General features: G+C 39.4%; 1 protein-coding gene across 2 annotated transcripts in view; it reads right to left on the bottom strand.

The window, feature by feature from the left end:
- The window catches only part of ank3b (ankyrin 3b), a 127,385-nt gene that overhangs the window by 90,950 nt on the left and 15,850 nt on the right, over positions 1-20,585 (bottom strand). For both annotated transcript variants that reach the window (XM_066662595.1, XM_066662596.1), the window contains exons 2-4: positions 5,357-5,458; positions 4,399-4,497; positions 2,179-2,277 (exon numbers count right to left, since the gene is read on the bottom strand). In XM_066662595.1, the coding sequence (XP_066518692.1) occupies positions 2,179-2,277; positions 4,399-4,497; positions 5,357-5,458 (300 nt within the window). The remainder of the gene's footprint in view (positions 1-2,178; positions 2,278-4,398; positions 4,498-5,356; positions 5,459-20,585) is intronic.

The raw sequence follows: 20,585 nt of genomic DNA, 5'->3' as shown, positions 1-20,585 counted from the left end.
TAACTGCTGCGCCACCGTGCCGCCCCTTCTGATATACAGTACTGTGCAAAAATTTTAGGCACCAGAGATTATGTGATTTAAAAAGCCATTTATCGGAGCAGGAAGTGTTTATTTAACAAACAAACAAACAACTAATAACGCGCAATATTAATATAAAACAAAATAACATTATGCCAGTGAGTGTGATATTCTGTGTGTGAATGTGTTTGTTTAACTTTGTCCAAATACATTCATTCATTCATTATCTGTAAGCGCTTATCCAGTTCAGGGTCGCGGGGGGTCCAGAGCCTACCTGGAATCATTGGGTGCAAGGCGGGAATACACCCTGGAGGGGGCGCCAGTCCTTCACAGGGCAACACAGACACACACACATTCACTCACACCTATGGACACTTTTGGAGTCACCAATCCACCTACCAACGTGTGTTTTTGGACTGTGAGAGGAAACCCACACAGACACACCAAATCCTCACAGACAGTCACCCGGAGCGGGAATCGAACCCACAACCTCCAGGTCCCTGGAGCTGTGTGACTGCGACACTAACTGCTGCGCCACCGTGCCGCCCCTTCTGATATACAGTACTGTGCAAAAATTTTAGGCACCAGAGATTATGTGATTTAAAAAGCCATTTATCGGAGCAGGAAGTGTTTATTTAACAAACAAACAAACAACTAATAACGCGCAATATTAATATAAAACAAAATAACATTATGCCAGTGAGTGTGATATTCTGTGTGTGAATGTGTTTGTTTAACTTTGTCCAAATCTCTCCTCGTGGAGTCCGTATTATTTGAGGTTATCATCCAATACCTAGTTTTAGTGATGAATAAATAATGATTTTAAATAATGTGTGCTGTGGATTTAACAAATTCATATAAAAAAGGAGAATCTGAACAAAACATTGTTCTTCAAACTCACTCTCACCTACTACTTTAGAGAAAAAATAATGATCGTATATTTCTTATTTGTTTTATATTATTATTTTTTTGTATTTCTGTGATTATATATAACTTTATACAGCCCCACGCTCACTGAGAAGGCATTAGTTTAAACATATATAATTACCTTAGGTGCCTAAGACTTCTACACTGTGCTGTATATTTACATCATTTATTTCATAACTATTTATATGCTGTGTAATGTTCTCTCTACTGAAAGTCTAAAGTCTGCATGTGCCATTTTTCTCTAACTGCGATCAGTAAAGTATAATTTAAAAACTGGAGATATGCAAAAATGAAACTCTGAAACCAGACGTTAACACACACTGGGCTGAAAACTTTAAATCAACATTGCCATTTCCATGTTTTTTCCCCACCTATAAACCCCTGCATTTACTGCCTGTAGAATGAAAGCCTTGAAATTTTAAGCCAAATGGAACACTACAGGTGTTTTGTAGGAGATTAATTTGTGCAATGCACTGCCTGCAGTTAATAACAAGATTAAACTCATTTGGTTTCGTGTGTAAAATATTGTGTTTGCATTTGGAAACTTCTTTTATCGTTCCCTTCTTTAGTCTATATCCTTATTTATTTAGTCTATAACCCTTATTTGTTAAACAGCTGGACAATAATTCAATAACAACATATATCGCAATATAAAACGTTTCAATCATATTTTTTAAACACATTTTCAATATTTCAATATACATTATTTACAGCATCTGTCACTGACTGGCGTTCATTACAGGGCAGTGCCCTCAGTTTTAAAGTTAGATTAAAAATATTTACATTCACAAAGCCAAGAGGTTCATGTTTGATTGTGATGTCATGTTACTTGTTTGTTCTTGGACGTTTTTCTTGTTCATGTTTGGGATGGCACAATACCCCACTTTTTTAGGTCTGATACTGATAACGATACTGAATATCAGATCGGCGCATCCCTAGTTCATATCGATATTGGAATTATATGTTATCAACCGAAGTTTAGAAATATATTGTGATATACATTTTGACCACATGGTCCAGCCCTACCTTGCACAAACACAAACATCACAGACTGAAAAATAAGAATTCACATTTTAGACTGAAATTCCTTAAATGTTTTTAATGATTGAGAAATACTGAATATCAAATTTAACCACCTTTTTACCTAGGAATTTTTAAAATGTTTTTATTTTTTTTAAGCAAGGAACGTTTGTCTACAGAAAATAAGTTTTAAACAGCAGCTGCTGGTTTTACCTGAGACTGTGCGTTGACACTGGCTTCATTGTTCACCAGCTCTTTGACCACGTCTGCCTGCCCGGCGAGTGACGCTATGTGCAGTGCAGTGTTTCCTTTCTGTGAGCAGAAAGAGGGGAGAGCCAGTTACCAAAGAGCAAAACACATTCTGCACCTGCTGCCCAGTGTCTTCATTCCTGTTCATACTGACTCCTGACAAACATGCACTGCTTCATCTAGCATGATTTCAACTCCTGTTACAATATAACAATCATAAACACAAAAAACCCATTTAGCATACAAGGCTCTGATATAGGCTCTGCTAAACTATACTGCCAAAAGTATTTGCTCGTCTGCCTTCCCACATATGAACTTGAGTAACATACCATTCTTAATCCATAGGGTTTAAAAGTATGTCTGTGCACACTTTACAGCTATAACAGCTTCAACTCTTCTGGGAAGTGCCTTCCACAAGGTTTAGGAGTGTGTTTTCTATCGGGTTGAGGTCAGGACTCCACACCTACACACAACTTGTTCATCCATGTCTTTATGTAACTTGCTTTGTGCACTGGTGCGCAGTCATGTTGGAACAGGGAGGGGTTATCCCCAAACTGTTCCTACAAAGTTGGGAGCCTGAAATTGTCCAAAATCTCTTGGTATGCCGAAGCAATTACAGTTCCTTTCGCTGGAACTAAGGGGCGGAGTCCAACTCCTGAATAACAACCCTACACTATAATCCCCCCTCCACCAAACTTTACACTTGGCACAATGCAGTCAGGCTCTTATATCAGATTACCAGATGGAGAGGTGTGATTGGTCACTCAAGAGAACGCATCTCTCCTGCTCTAGAGTCCAGTGGTGGCGTGCTTTACCCCACTGCATCTGATGCTTTGCATTGCACTTGGTGATGTAGGGTTTGGATGCAGCTGCTTAGCCATGGAAACCCATTCCATGAAGCTCTCTACGCACTGCTCTTGAGCAAATCTGAAGGCCACATGAAGTTTGGAGGTCTGTAGCGATTGACTCTGTAGAAAGTTTGTGACTTGTTCGCACTAAGCTTCAGCATCCACTGACCCCGCTCTGTCATTTTGTGTGGCCTAACACTTCATGGCTGAGCTGCTGTGGTTCCCAATTGTTTCCACTTTGCTGTAATACCACTGACAGTTGACTGTGGAATATTTAGCAATGATTTAACTTGCATAGGTTGCACAGGTAGCATCCTATCATGATAGGATGAATCTACCCCTTCCACAAGTTTCCACAGTTCCCTGGGATGTTTCTTAATGAAAGGTCTGTGACATGTTTTGGTCAAAATACCACAAGGGACAAGCAACACAGAAGCATTCTCCTCTCGTCTAAACAGCCCAGTTCAGAACGACCAGTTTTGTTCCTTTAAATTATAATGTTCATTGTGAGAGCCCTCAAGTGAGGAGCAGAAGCTTTTTAAGCCATTTTCACTTGGTTCTCTTTTGTCTCCGTTCTCGTTTCCTCCATATTTAAGCAGTACTATTATTTTTCAGCACACATTGTGTTTGTTTTGCTCTGTTTAAACTCGTCTTTGAGGTCTCAAGTAAATGCAGGTGGGATAATTTTAAAGAGCACTCTATGTATAGCACTGCGGAAAATCAAAACAACAAATTTTAGGGCATGTTTTCAGAGTTAAGCAGGTCACAGAAAACCGACTGGTTTGATTTGTGGGTTTGTAGGAGCTCCAGATCCCCTTTTTTTCATATATCTCCTTTAAACCATCATGGCTACCATGTAAAGGCAGTTATAGAGATATGAAATTAATGATCAAAAATTATTCAAATTACAAAAAGGTACATTTTAAAAAACAAGAGGGTATTTCTTCTTGATAAATCATGAACCTGTCCTCAGGACTTTGGCTGTGGATCTCAGAGGTCGGCTGTGGTCTGTGTTAAATCAGTCTACTGGAAATCGTTTTTAGTGAGAAATTATTCCCACCGCTAAGTCCCAATCTTTCCTCACATTCACTAGCTCACATTAACGGCCTCACAATTTTCTTACAATCATCATAACTCTCGCGAAGGCACCTTGCCTGTGGAAATCTGCTGAGTCAGATAAAGCTGGCCCTATAATGCCAGATGAACTCATTAAGCTGCCCTCTTTAAATAAAGACTCTCGCTGTAATACATGCAGAGTGAGTTTATCAATGGCTCCAGGATTTTGGTGAGCAGTCACCTGAGCCTAAAGTGCTACGAGGAGAGTGATTAGACCAACCTTTGTTGCTGCATCAACAGTGGCTCCTAGTTTAATGAGCTGTGCCACAACTTCCACGTGGCCTTCTTTGGAGGCGAGATGAAGAGCGTTCAGGCCATTCTGCAGGCAGATAGACAGAAAGATAAATTGACAGATAGACATAGGGCTGAGTAATTAATTAGAAAATAATCAAAATCAACATTCAGAACTTTAATCGACATAATTTTGTCAGATTATATAAATCTTTATCGATAATATACATTTTTAAAGTTTTTTTTTTATTCTGTTATGTCCCCACTGTGTGTTCATGTACTGTCCCTTTTAAACCACAATACCACACTGTAGTCATGTGATTCTGCCCCATGGAAGCAACATGGAGGAGAACCTAAACACAGAGGCCGACCAAGCAATTTGAGCAACTCGTACCCAAGAAAATCACAACTTTTGACTTTAATTAAGGCAATACAAAAAGAAGTCAAATCTAATATGAACAGTGCTCAAAAAAGAAGAGAGAAACAAGCTCCCAGCGACATTAGAAATAAATGTCCTAATTATACTGGAGTCACTGAACTATGAGCGTAAAAAAATACAAAAACAATATAATCATTCATTATTCATAATCGATTAAATGTACAATTATTTGTGATATTGATTTGTGCTTATATTGCCTGTGACTGTGGAAGATCAGAATAAAAGCAGACATTTGTAAAGAGAGAGAGAGAGAGAGAGAGAGAGAGAGAGAGAGAGAGAGAAATGCCAAATCCCCACTAAATCAGTGGCATGACAAGCCCCACCTGTCAGTGTAAACAGTTCTTCTTTATAGACTCGATAACTTGATGATCATTTACTCAATCATGTGTGTGTTGATGCACCAAATCAACATAAACATGTCATAGGAGGCGTCTAAGGCACCAGAAACAGTAAATTCTGGTAATACAGTGTGTCTTTTTCATGAGTACACAAGGACAGAGTAACTGACCTGATTGCAGATGTTGATGTCGACCCCAGACTTCAGGTAATCGAGAGCCTTCTCTAGGTTTCCAGCCCGAGCCGCTCGGAGATAACTGGCGTTCGAGTCAGTCTGCAAGACACAGTAAAGAGCACAGCTTTAAGAAACCACTCCTTCATTGCCCTTGAGTTAATTACGAATAAAAACGAATATTTTGGTGCCAAAATACCAACGTATTCATTCAGAAGAACTCTGAATATAACAAGTTTCCCAAATGAATGACAGCTGATGTCAAATGGAGGTTTATTACCATAATAAAGGTGGCATTAACCATATATAATATATTATTCATGTGTTGTGTAAGTATAGAGCCCACATCCTACAATGTACACTATGTAGATCAGCTTGTGCTTTATATGGATGATTTGTTCTGGGTCACAAACTCCACTCCAACTCAGTTCAGTTCGGGATAAATGTGTCATTCCACAGAACATAGGAGTGATACAACTCCTACACAACCCACGGCTCCTACACAACCCAAAGGCTCATGTGCAGCTGCTACAGAGGGTACCATTTCTTGCATTTTCTACAGAGAACGTAAAAGACTTAACAAGCAGAACCAAAATTAGAGACCAAAACTAATTTTTTTAAAATTAGAGAAACCCAGAAATCTCCCCATAGGTTTAATTTGCTAACATAGAACTTCCATATATTAAACTATGATTCTCCTCAAACTCCTCCTCTATATCATTCTGATTGGTTGGAGTGTAAAGCAAATTGCATGTCCCAGTGCGAGCATAAATAAAGGTCCATCATTCGCAGAGACCGAACCAGGTTGTTTAGCACATCCCTCTGGTACTATTTAACTCCACTCGCTGACATTTCCTAATGAAGTGGGGCATGGAGAGGTAGCAGGCTTACATAAGAGAGCCTATGGAAGCAGAGGCATTGGGAAATGTCAGTGATAAGATGGAGGAGCTGATAGCAAAAGAAAAAGAAGAGAAAACAAGGATGGGGGTGGGGGGATAACACCAGTATAGTTATTTTATTTTATTTTTTAAATATATGCACCAAATTTTCAAAAACATATCGAGTTACCTCACAGTCCCTCCAAAGTTAGAGTCTGCCATTAAACTGCTATTAAGTTTAAGTATCTTCATTTTTCAGAAGGATGTTAATGAAGATACATTTGAGGACACAGTTTAGAAAGGGTGTATGCTACTCCTCTTCTAAGAAGGCTTCACAATATATGTAAGGACATTTCTGTGAGGAATTGTTCACAATCAGTCACAAGAGTATGAGTACAGTCAGGTACTGATGTCGGATGACACCACTTCATTTCAAACAATACTGGATGACGAAGCTTAATCACTCCACAGAATATAACTCCACTGCTCCACAGCCCAATGCTTGGGGCTTTATATATTTTTGAGTGATGCAGGTAGGGCTGGACGACATGGCCAAAATTTATATCATGATATATTCTTATGTATTTTGATTACAATATAATTCCGTTATTGATATGAACAGTATAACATTCCAAAACCAAGAAACATGACATCACAATCAAACCTATTGGCTTTGTCAATATTAATATTTTAAAACTACATTTTAAACAAAGTGCGCTGAACTGATAATGAATGAATTGTAATGAATGTTAGTTAGTGACAGATGTTGTAAATAATGTATACTGAAATATTGAAAATGTGTTTAAAAATAATATCACTGTTATTGAAACATTTTATATTGCAATATACTGTATATTGATACCTAATTATTCTCCAGCCCTAGGTTCTTTTTTTTTTGTTGTTATTTAAAATGTGGACAGTACTAACCAATCAGAGTACAGCGTCAAAGTAAACAAAAGCCACAATTTCATGTTCAAGGGCTCCTCATCAAAATGTCAGTCAGATGGCTAGTTGCATGTGTCAATATTAGCTAATGTTATCCTGTGTTTGAGTGATGTAGGAAACTCGGAAATACCAATTTTCCCACTTGTAATTAGCAGCCGAATGACAGGCAAAGTCGTATTTACCACAGGTAAACTTGGGATTCTAGATGATACACCAGTTTATGAAATGTGATGTATATCGCAACCATTTACCACTTCCCCTAGAGAAAATGGCAAATATGCTTTTGAATATTTTGATTGGATTTGTTGTTACTCAAAAACGTTTAGTTGTAATTTAACGATAACGTGGGGACACGTTGAATATAGCGGGCAGACGAGCGCAGCCAAGCACCCAAACTGAGTGAAGTCATATTTATTTACTTATACACCTTGTATATACAACTTTCCCATGAACACCTGAATGTAGCATTAGCTCGAAGGTTACACCACAACTGACCCCACATCATTAACATTTCCATGCTAGTGCAGCTCTTGATCATTCTGCCATCTGACACACCTTCGCAGTAACTATAAGCAACCAGCAGCAGACCTTGTGGAAAATGTAACCACAAATAAATTGCATTACTCTCTAAATATAGCAAATATAACATTGGTGAATTCTTTTTTTTTTTTTGCTAAATTGCTGTAACAACAACATTAGAATCACCAGAAATAATGCTGTAACATGGACAGAATGTAATTTAGGGCTGTTATAAATAAGATCTCAGACACAATGCATGTTCTGCTTATATTTCATGTAGTAATGTATAAATATGACAGACATGACATAAAGCACTGCAGCAGGTCACATGAACCTCCTCTCTCTCTCTCTCTCACACACACACACACACAACCCTGCTCTCCTGGCAACTGCAAGTTTAGTGTGTGTGTGTGTGTTTATGTGTTTATCTATGAAGCATTCAAAGCTCAAAGCCTAGCATTCAAAGACATCTTCAACATTTTATCGCTGTGTGAAAGGCGTCCATGAGATTTAGCTAGGTTTCACATTTCAGCATATTCTTCTGTGCGTGTGGCTGAAGAGAGGTGTGGTCAGACTGTGCCCAGTCAGCATCCACACACACACACACACACACACACACACACACACACACAGACAGGGAAGGTGGGGGGAGTATGCTGTTGCTGCAGTGCTGTATCATAGTAAAGCTTTCAGACACGCCCTGACACATATGAACACATGCGACCACACACTTTGCACCAAGTGAACCCACCCACCCACATTTATTAAACAGAACACAGTAGTCAGGTGGAGCACTGCACAAAAAAACACTTATAATTTACTTAATATATTTATTGTAAACTGTTGTGTGAATTTAAATCATTAAAATTCACAATTTTTTTTTCAAGCCAAGGGCCGGTACATAATGTATAATACGCTTTATGATCAGTGCAGTATCCTGAGTATTGATGTAGCCCTATAGTTATAGCAACAGTTTATAGCAACTGAATGTCAAATCAAAGTACATTTTCAATTATATTTCAAGATTTATCAACAATTATGAATAATAAATACTCTTAATAAAATGTCCTTTCCTCATTTGGTATAACATATATAAATAAAACAAGGATTTAAAAAATGCATTTAAATAAATCCCTAATAACTTGTCTTGTAGATGCAGTTGATTTTACTGCTTTTCCATAACTAGCAATCTGATTGGCTGTTATTGCTAGAGGGCGGGACTTTATCCGTTAACAGCAAGTTGATCGGCTCTTTATGCTGAAGGAAGGGACTTTATCTGAAAACAAAATCTTTGTTCTGCGTTATGAGAGTTTCAGCCAGTAATCTTCCCCTTATTTTTAAAGTTTCTGGTCTTAACTCATACAACACTTCCGTCCCCAAAAGTACCCCAAAAGAGCTTTTATCACGTCCCTTGGGCTATTTTTACTGGCCCCAGGACAGCAGTGTCTTGTGTGTGTCACTCATTTGAGTCACAGAACTCATCATAATGCACAGTTCTGTTTGGCTGAGTAGCCTCACGTGTGATATGCAGAAACACATGCGATTAGCCTGTGAGTTTCCTGGACCGCTAAACCTCAATCGCTTCAAACAAAATCCAGATATATAATTTGACACGACGCATATTAACAGCACTGTTTATTCACTGTGAAATATTAAGGTACCGTAGCTGTATGTTTTTGTTCTATATATTTACCATTACTGTATACTGTCGCTGTCCAAATAATTAGATAATTAGATAGAAATGCTCCAGAATTACTTGGATTTAAATAGAAATATATGCACAGACCTCCACTGAAAGTTAAGAAAGTTATTTCCTTCTCTTGTAAAGTTACTGTTTAGGAATTACATGTTTTTCTTCAAAAAGAGACAAATATTTACTTGTAATGTACCTTTAGGTAACACAACTGGAATTTAACACCACTGTTGTACCTTTAAAGGGACATTAACACTGTTTGTGCCTTTAGTGACCAGTAATGTACCTCTATAAAGGTACAGAAGTAAAGGTACATGTTCAAAGTTAACAGAAAACTCTTGATAGATAATTAATATTTAATTAAATCTAATTATCCTGACAGTTCTACTCCCAGGTGGAATAATAGCAAATAAATGAAACCCATTGTTGAGTTATCCTACAAGAACTAACAGCACCTTCCACAACTCGCTGCATCTCCCTGTATCAGAACAGAGCAACCAGCTCGGCTCACCTACCCACCTCATGAACATAGATAGAAATGTCATTCTGTTGCATCATTCCACGTTTCCTTAGGCCCTTCCTAACATGAACATTCTTTATTCTCGATCCTTCTGCTTCCAATGTTATGAAAACCTCACCCTCTCTTAATTCAAAGGAGGTTAATCCTCTGCAATGTGTGGGAGGTCTGCTTTGAAGCTAACTCTCTCTCTCTCTCTCTCTCTCTCTCTCTCTCTCTCTCTCTCTGCCTCTAGGGATCATCCATGTGGCTCTGGAGTTTTGTCTTTTCCTCTTGGGATCCATAGCATTGACTCTCCTCAGCCAGACCTCCACAGGCACCTACACAGGCCACTGATTTCACTTCTAGTGTTGTGAGGCATTTCAGGACATAACTCAAGGCTCAATGTAAAATGGATTCAGTGAGGCTGCACTGTATGTAGGCCTCCGAGGATCATAAAATTTTAACTGATGATTAAAGGTTTGTTTAATCATGAAAATGCCGTTATAGATCTCTAGAGATTTTTGGAAACGTCGCTGTCCGTGTTCTCGTATGGACGGGAAAAACTGGTATTTTCGGAAACGATGACGTCATACAGCTTCCCTGTCACTGACTGAAATTCCTCACGCCTTCTATAGTGAATTAGGTAAATCATAAAACTAAAATGCAGGTAGCACTACATTTCAGAATCCCACATATGAATAAATATAAATGCAGTATTAGGATCTAGATTCTGTAATTAAATGACTTGCATAGTGCACTACACTAGTTTATTTCTCTGTGTTTCTCTCAGGCTTCACAGTGTTTAGATGTCACACTTTAAGAGGTACTATCTCAGTATCTTAAGAGGTACCATCTCAGAATCTCAGTTTGTAAAAATCCAGATTAAAATGACATCATTAAAAATCACATTACATTATATCTCATAGAGACAACCGGCTTGAACCCAGAGTTCCATATATGGGCATGATGTCACCTGGGCAACTTTAGAGGTCTGTAGACTGGTTGTTGCTGTATAGGCTCCCTATCAGTGGTCTATAGCTATCATTTGCTAAGATGATAAATCATATGCTTACATTAATATAGTGTTGTGTAAATTCTGATGATATAATTCGTCATTATAAAGTAAGTAAATCATCAGAGTCTACTTTGGCTTTGGCAGGGTGCTCTGCTGCTGATTAGGGGGGTGAGGTTATGTCCTGTCCTGGAGCCTAGCACTGAATAGAGCTACCGCTTTTTATCAGAGTTCAGTATCAACCGGTGTTAGCAGAAGCCTAGTGTAAGGCTTAGTCTCCTGATCGCACTAATACCCTGTAAAACACACACACACACAAATTTTGCACGTATATGTAAAAAGTAGTGTCTGAGGTTCTGGAGTTCAATCTGGGCTCAATCCTCAGCTTGGGTCACTATCTGTGAGGAGTTTGGCATGTTTTCCCTGTGTGTGCATGGGTTTACTCCGGGTGTTCCGGTTTTCTTCAACTATCCAAAAACACATTAGGTTGATTGGCTGTGTGGAACTGTTCATATCTGTGAGCGTTTGAGGCACTGTGATGGACTGATACCTTGTCCAGTGTGTGTTCCTGCCTTGGGATTGAACAGGATGCATTGTTATTACATAAAATGAAAAACATACATTAAATTAAATGTATACTTTAAATACAAACTATAACAAGTTACACTTCTGTAGAGGGCAACTGAGACCGACTGAGGTAAGTCACAGGTCATTATGGCACTTATGTTATTCTGTAATCAGAAATGAGTGGTAAATATTACCTCAGAACTTTATTAAAACTTCATTTCAGCAGTCCATTGTTATATAATATACATATATTTGTTTTTTCTTTTGCTTCAGTTTGCATAACTATCTTGATTTAATCTAAACTAGGTAATTACGTACGATACGTTGAATAGAGTTTTGGTAATAGGGTTTCTTCCTGCGTACACTTATGCCTGTCCCCACATTCTGTTCTATATTCCATAGTTCATATAAGAACCATTTTTTAATATCTTTGTCCTTTAATAAAGTCCTTGATTTTAATTTATAAAACTTGGCTATATTTTACAATGTTGTTGAGTGTAGTTTAGAAAAGGAACCATACTCAAATTTTGACTTATTAATAATTGGCTTTTGACTATATGATAGTTTGTTATAGTTTGTTAACGTATCTGTCAGAGTTTGTATTTCTAATTCTGACCCATATCTTCATTAAGGTGTTGTTGGCTCCAGCATACTGGGTTAGTAGATCCTGGAATCTGCACTTGTAGAATCTTGCCACATATATCACTCTGTGGAATTATGTTCATCTGGGGGCGGCAGCTTTGAAGAGGTGCTAAAGCCGCTGAGTGACATTATGCCACTGTATATCACCCATGCAGCTACACAATCTCCCCACACTGATAAGACTAGTGGGTCTGCACTGGCTCAAACCTGATGAAAACAACTTGGGAAGCTTTCTTTTCTGCTTATTTTGTGTAAAGTGGGTAGCTGAGAGTTAAATCTTTTACAAGTTTCAAAACAAAGGAAAAATATGGATGCCTCCCTGAATACAAATTTTGTTAGCAAAATGCTAACCAGTTTACATTTACTGATATAGGGATCATTTTAAAATTACAATGTATATATACATTCTCAAATAATATGAATACATTCTCACAAATTCTCAGTGAAACATTTTGGCAGTGTAATAGATTTAACACACTACTGAGACTGTGTTGATGTGTTGATGACTTTATTGTAGACTGTTACTAGCAGATGTGTTGATGTGATGTCAGCTGCCGTGTTAAGATTTCCCACTTCATGAAACATTTTCTTTGGTGTTCCCTCATCAAAGTTTGTAAAGCGAACAATTCTGAGTTGTACATATTATAAATCATTCTGAGAGTGCCCTCAACAGTATTGAGCATTCAAGCAATATTTTGTACAAAAAATGCTAGCCTGGTTAGCACTGAATTAATGAAATTCAGTGGTGATAAATTAGCAATGTAACACCAAAGCTACCTCCACTGCTGTCAAATACTATTATCAAGGAGGGTGTTAATCATGCTTGACAGCTTTTAGATGAAATAGGATATACATTTCCGTAGCATGAGCTCTATAAAAACATACTAAACAAGGCTTTTAGAACAGCTAACTCTTCTCTTTAGCACTGTTTCAAAACTGCTCTTCACTGAAAACTGTGAAAGCACAATATGCAACTTATTTTTGATTGCTGTACTAGAAAAGTGTCTATCTACATACTCTATTCCTCCAAATATGTTTGAGTACTTATGAGGGAAGCGTATTTCCTGAAGGTCATGCATGCACTAGTTACAACAATTGGCTACATGTGAAAAAAAAGAACCTATTAATATACACCAAGATAGGCTTTCTTGTCTAACATAGTTACAAATAGAGTTATACAATTCCGATTTCATAGTGATATTGAAATGCAGTGATTCCAGTGATAGTCTGACAGAATTACAGTTCTATGAAGTTAGATAGTTGCCTCACTGCCCCATAAATATGTGAAAGAAAAGAAGATTGTCATGCTGTCAAAAGAAGCATGTATCCTGAACGATGAACCAATTAGGTTGTATCAAACATCTTTCACTGAAAGATCTTTGCCTTCTGCAGAGCTAACGTTTTCATGAACTGCGGTATGTGTAGCATAATGTTATGGCTAAGCTGGAGTGTCCCCTGATCCAGCAGTTTAAACTGATTGTTCATTGCAGCAGGGTGTTGCAGTAAAACCTCACTCCAGTAACACCACCCAACACACTATTCCTCATGCCAGACATCCACACCAATCATGCAAACGCAACTCCTCTGAGTTAAGCTCGCATAGCCCCAAATACATGCATTAGAGACATGCGGCCCAAGCCTAGCCGCGCTTTAAAAGAGGTTTTAAATCAGCACTTACTGGCACTAGGCACTCCACGTCCTCCTCCACTGCCATTTCCCTCTGCAGTTCAGAGTGAAACTCGAGTATTCAATTATCCAGCCCTTGGACCCGGGCTAGTGCAGAGGGGGCATTATGTCAGTGCTAAAAATACCTGGTCGAGCAAGACAAGGCACACACGCTCATTGCTGGTCACTGCTTTCAGAGTACGGGACGCTCCCCATCCTACCTTAGAAGCACCTTCACTGGTCTAAAAGGTGCACCTCACCCCTGTGCCTTTGCTGTCAGCAGCGGGTGCAGCAGGATGGACGCTTAGCCCAGCTAGCTTCGTCCCAGCTTTGCTAGATTTGTCCCAGCTTAGCTAGCTGTGTCCCTGTTTTGATTCAGAGAATTTATTCAGCAAATACCAGATGTCCAAAGATTCTCTAAGTGCAGGAGTCTACATAAATCCTGTAGAATAACTACAGAAAGACAATATATATTGTTGAAGAATATTTGAACAAAGCTGGACAAATTACATGTTGGATGTTGTAAGTGACATCATATTTTTACTGTTTATTTGCTGCATTTAACATATTATTTGAGCAATTATTGCCTGGCCAAAAGTGTAATGTTAAAAAAAAATTAAATTCAGCAAATAAATAGAATCACACATTAATTCCACTGTAAACTCGAAGCAGAAAATGCCATCAGACTACAGTATAAACAGTCTATAAACAGTATACTATCTACGAGTAACAGAAACCGGATTGCTACATTACAAACTCCTCCTCAGCTGCTTGAGCCCAGTCTTTCCCTGGCCCCCCTGCACTTACCATATTTGTCTGCGCTATCTGCGTCCTTCCTAGCCGAGGGTAACCATGATCTGATGACGGAAATAGCAGCAGCACGAGGCAGCAGTGGATGTGCGCAGGGCCTGGGCAGAGGCAGGCATCCCAGGCTGGAATCTGTTCCATACGAGACTTACTGTCAACCTGCTTATCAGCTCTTTTCGTTCCAACACCCCAGCCCCCCACCCCCCACACTCTCCGCTCCCTCTCTGTACCACAATGCCCCCGGCACAGGCTGGGCTCAGCTCAGCCGGCTGTTACTGTTAGGAGCCACTCAGCCATGATGAAGAGTAGCAGGCCAGCTTTAGGGGGGATTTGAGGGGCATTTCCCCGGGTATTAACGCCACGTCCCTGCCGCCAGTCTCGAGGCCGGCCCATACCAGTCCCATCTCTCTGGGGAAACTTGCAGCACCAACTGACTGCATCAACAACACGACTACCACCACCCCACTCCACTCACATTTACTCATGCCATTTACACAAGCTCCCTCCTCAACTTCCCGTCACCAGTTTAATTAATGAAATCAATGCACTCTGTGGAAATTGGTCTTGGAATTCAAAACCTCAGCTGCTCATTCAATTCCGAAGAATAGTGATCGGAGCAAAAGCCTTGCTGTAAAGTATTCAGTATAAAACGAAGATCTATTCCACTCATTCATTTGCTCATTTTCTGTAATCACTTCATTTTGTTTAGGGTCACGGTGGGTCCGGAACCAACTTTGGAATCAAATGGAGCAAGGCAGGAGCACACCCTGGACAGGGCACCAGTCCATCACAGGGCATCACACATTAACACCGCGGACACTTGAACAGACAGTCTGCTTATCATGTGTTTTGAAATTGCGTTATGAAACCCACGCAGACACGGGAAGAACTGTCCCCCCACATATAAAACAAACTTCTTAATATGCAAACTCCTATAAAACTTATATTTTTGGAAAAATCAGATGAAGTCATCCCATTTATCCAGGACTTTTATTTTATATTCTTAACTGGATGCAAAATAAAATAAAATGAAAATCAGCACAAGAAAATAAGAGCTTCTCCTTTTTTTATATATATATTTTTTATATATTTGTTCCCCTCCTCCATGCTACATTTCTCACATAACATTAATTTTGACTATTGTTATTAAATGAATAAATAAATAAAAATAAACCAATGTTAATAATTTAAGGTATGAATATAAAGAAAAAAATGTTATGACAGAGTTGTTAAATGTTTATGTTTTTTGCAATGTCACATCTTACTCATCTTACACTAACCTACATTTCCTGGAGTGTGGCCCATAGCATAAATACCTCTGTACTAGAGGATGACTAACAAAAAATAACAGCAACCCATGAGCTACTGTCTCTGACTTTGCATGGTGGACCAACAAGGTGTGTCTACATGTGTCTAATAATAAAAAGTGGCCAGTGAGTGGGCACAGCGTTTAAAATCAGCAACAGCACTGCTGTGTCTGATCCACACTAACACTCCACCACCAGAATGAGATGATGCACTTACCACTAAAACAACGACCACTAAACCACTAAAAAAAACTAAGAATGAGAGCGAGAATAACATACAATACAGCGGTGTAATAAGTTGCTCCACAGCCATTCGTCTAAACTGAGCCCCCTATTGGCACCAAGTGGGAATACAATGCGTCTTAGCAGATGCACTCAGAAACGAATGCCTAACACTGGTAGACTGCAGCTAGTGCTTCTGGCTTTTTCTTATGCTTAATATGAGAGAGCGTTTTGGGGGGAAGAGGCAGATGCGCAGGAGACACTCGAGCCTAGGGATGCTCCATTTAGGATCTTCTCTGAAGTATGGCGTTGCCATAGTAACAGCAGCTCCATCACTGCAGGAGAGACGTTGATACTGGAACAGAGTTGGGAGATTTTGTTATGAAATTCCTGGCCTTGTATCTTGCGACATTTATTCACAGCCCCAGGTCATCTATCAGTGAGGCTATCCTTCACACTAAAGGCATTTTTATGAGCAAAAAAGCAGCATGAACCTTCGAATATCAATACAATGTCTATTGAACACGATGATTCAGTACAGCCAAGTGGACTGAGTGCTGTGGATTTTAGAAAAAGTACATGACGTGCTTTAAAAACAAGGTCTGAATATTTTTACAAGCAATGTATAGTAAGGAAATGTAAATTATGTATCAGTGAGTGTCAATACGCATACAGTCTGTAAAAAAATCTAACTCAAGCATTTCAATACAGAGCTCTATAAATATAAATGGAATATTTGGTATTTAAGTGAAGTGAAGAGTTATAATTTCTTCTAGAACGTAACTGATGTACATATAAGACTTTAAGAGATACATTGTTTTGAATTGTGAACAACCATGTATGCTATTTCCTTCCTCTAAAGAGAATTCTGAAGAATATACCCACTTCATCAGCTGCAGATCATAGTCATTTATACACTACATAATTCACAAGTGAGGGAAGAAACGCTGTCTCCTCCCTCAAACCATGGCTGAGTTGACCTTGTACAAAGCACCTAACACCCAACTGCTCCCATGCACAACTAAATTCCTCTATTCAAATTCAAAGGATTAAACAAGAACACAAACAGATCCTCACTCCCTATATAGTGAAGTACACAAGTCATTAAATCACCATATACAGGCAGCCAGCACTAGATTTTAGATTCCCACATAAAATATAAATAATGCTGTATTAGAAATATGTCTGTGTTGCCCTGTGAAGGACTGGCGCCCCCTCCAGGGTGTATTCCCGCCTTGCGCCCAATGATTCCAGGTAGGCTCTGGACCCACCGCGACCCTGAACTGGATAAGCGGTTACAGATAATGAATGAATGAATGTATTAGAAATATATAATGCACTATTAAGATTCATGATTTGAGTAGTGCACTACATAGGGAGTATGGAGTGATTTGGGATTAAACCTCTGTGTTTCTTTCCTGCCATGTGGTGTTTTGATGCCTCTCTTAAAGGGGCACTATGGCCACCTACTGGACTGGCACGATAATGCAGCTGTTTTCATATCCATCTGGACAGGGATATTTTCTAAAATGGAGAGAGAGGTTTTAAAAATAAACAAATCCGTGTGGACAGGGCCTTAATCTTTCAAAAAATAAGTAAAAAAAAGCCAAAGATTAGCAAAGTTAATCTGAACTGGGAGTGTTGTCTATAAATGCATATGTATACATTTTCAGATAAGTCATTTCAAGCCCGTATTAGGAATACAAGATCTAAGATGGATTTTTGTGACAGAATTTCTAATCACTGCTTGGACCCTTTGGTAAACATGTTTCCAAATCAGTACAGACGGTTTTGTTCTATTGTCATTGGATCTTCTGAACGATGAGGTTGTTAAGAAGTTGAAAAATGAATTTTGTATATGCTAACAAGTAAACACTGCTGCACACTGACCTGAAATAGATCAAAATTGCTCAAATAAACCCTCAAACCTTGTCCGGTGTGGTTGGCCAATTGCTCTGGCCATAATAGAGTACAGCTGGAGAAGCTAGAAATAGTTTATATCAAGGCTAAGCCTTAAAAGCAGACTTGTTTTGTGTGACAACATTTAAGAGTGTTAGCGTGCTTGCAGCATGGATGAAGCTATGTTCATATTTTGACTCTTAATCTAAAAATTTGACGTTAAAATGACATTTAATGGAAATAATGTAGATAATGTGGAAATAACGACTCCTACTGTTTTGAAGTACTTTATTTAACACAGACATGGACACTGGAGTTAGCGACTTAGCGACGAGTTGCACTTAAGTTGCAGCCTACTGACACTTTTTCACTGTATGAAATCTACACAACTCAACTCAGCTCGGCTGTTTTGCTTTTTCACTAGACAAATCTGGGACCTTGTCCCTGGAGCCAGGTACTTTTAGTCCCTGCTTGCTTAAGGTTCCAACTGAGCCGACTAGGTACTAAATAATGACGTGTAAACCATACAGAGTGCTGATTGGCCAGAGGCCACACACACAAAGTTGTTCTGTATGTTATATTGACTTGAGATTTGATATGGATTCTAGCCTAAAAACATGTAACTTGACACAGACTTGTATTTGTGACTTGTGAACATCCCTGATTTAACCTCAGGAATCCCATTCATTTCTGTCATACGGAAATCCAGCCTAGACTTAGTTTCTTATACAGGGATATAGCGTTTCCAGAATAACAACACCACTTCAGGGGTCTGTAAAGTGTTTAAGCTGCAGACCTGACTTAAACAATTTCAATACTCCAAGTCCTTTAGAAACAAAGATGTTGTCATTCTTTCATCTTCTGTTTACACTTCATTCTATTCAGGGCCTATACACAGAATCACTGGCCTATCCCAGGGCCTCACGCTCTCACACCTGTGGACAGTTTCCCACAGCAAATCTGCATGTCCTTTTTGACTCTGGGAGGAAGCTGGAGTCCCCAGAGGAAACAAAAACCGTGACCCGAGACCCTGGAGCTGGGTAACAGCAACACTACCTGTAGCAACCTGTAGTATTAGAGCTAGTTTATTTGAATGCATTATGAATCCATATTTATAGATGCTTCAAAATTCACCTCACCTCAGCGTGCAACAAACTGCCCCACTTTCCTGGCAGACATTTCCAGGCTGCTAAAATATGGTATCAGAAAAATGAGCACTGCAAAATTGGTAATAAGAGGTTCACATTCTCAATATACTGCAACCTGCTGGAGTACAGAAGTAACTGCAGTAACAATAATATGTATAATCAAGGTTAATTATGAGAACTAAGACCAAGGGGAGAGAGAGAGAGGGACAGAGAGAGAGACATGATAGGTCTGAGCCTCTTGAGCTGTGAGAAATTTTGTGGAACACTGTCACTGTACAGACTGCTGATCAGGGAGATGAACTGGAGCGACTGCAGCACTCACCCTGTCTACCACGTGAGTAAAATCAATATACCACTCACACTAGTGCTTATCAGTTAACATTCCCGGTGACACCAAGTCCAATCTCGGACGCAAAGAGCAATCCTGACGCTTCCGCACTATTTAAAAGCCTCTGTCACTGACTAATGGTTACTTATCAGGCTGACATTAATGGCAGATATATGATTGGCCAGCTACAGGTTTGCGGCTCCTCTCTGATTGGTCAGAGGGTAACGAGGTCTTCCTGTTGTTGCTGAGATGCCGTGTAGAGCATTGCTGGAGTCTGTGAAGAAGCAGTGCCAGAGGAAATGACTTTACAGGCCATTGTGCACAGAGCGTTATGTTCTAGCAGTAAAAACAAGCCTCTGAGATATAGCCCAATAATGGTAGAGCATAAAGCTAGGGAATGTCCCGACAATATTCACTCCTTACGCTTCTTGTGAAAAATGACAGTGTGTGCAGCATCTGTGAGCCAGAGAGTCCAGGGAACAGTACAGGATACCTCCAAGTGATGCCGTACACACACACACACACACACACACACACACACACACACACACACACACACACACACACACACACACACACACACACACACACACACACACACACACACACACACACACACACACACACACACACACACACACACACACACACACACACACACACACACACACACACACACACACACACACACACACACACACACACACACACACACACACACACACACACACACACACACACACACACACACACACACACACACACACACACACACACACACACACACACACACACACACACACACACACACACACACGTGAACACTCAGAGAAAAGCTGCATCTGCAGAACAGCAATAGCCGGCTCTCTAGAGGACTGCATAAAACACACACACACATGAACACACACTGTTAAAAATAAGACCAGACTGACCGACATAGTTCTACACACTGAATGGATGTCACTTAAGGTGACTCTAAGTGTTGTTTATGTAATCGCAAATGTTATCCCATAATGACATTTAAAGATATTATCATGAAAATGTACGTTTGCGTTCATCTGCCACACTGGGAAAAATAAATAAACAGATATCTGACTA

This window comes from Hoplias malabaricus, chromosome 3 (assembly GCF_029633855.1).
Source record: "Hoplias malabaricus isolate fHopMal1 chromosome 3, fHopMal1.hap1, whole genome shotgun sequence".
NCBI lineage: Eukaryota > Metazoa > Chordata > Actinopteri > Characiformes > Erythrinidae > Hoplias > Hoplias malabaricus.
Note: the sequence above shows the minus strand (reverse complement) of the source record. Positions and strands in the feature narration are given on the sequence as shown.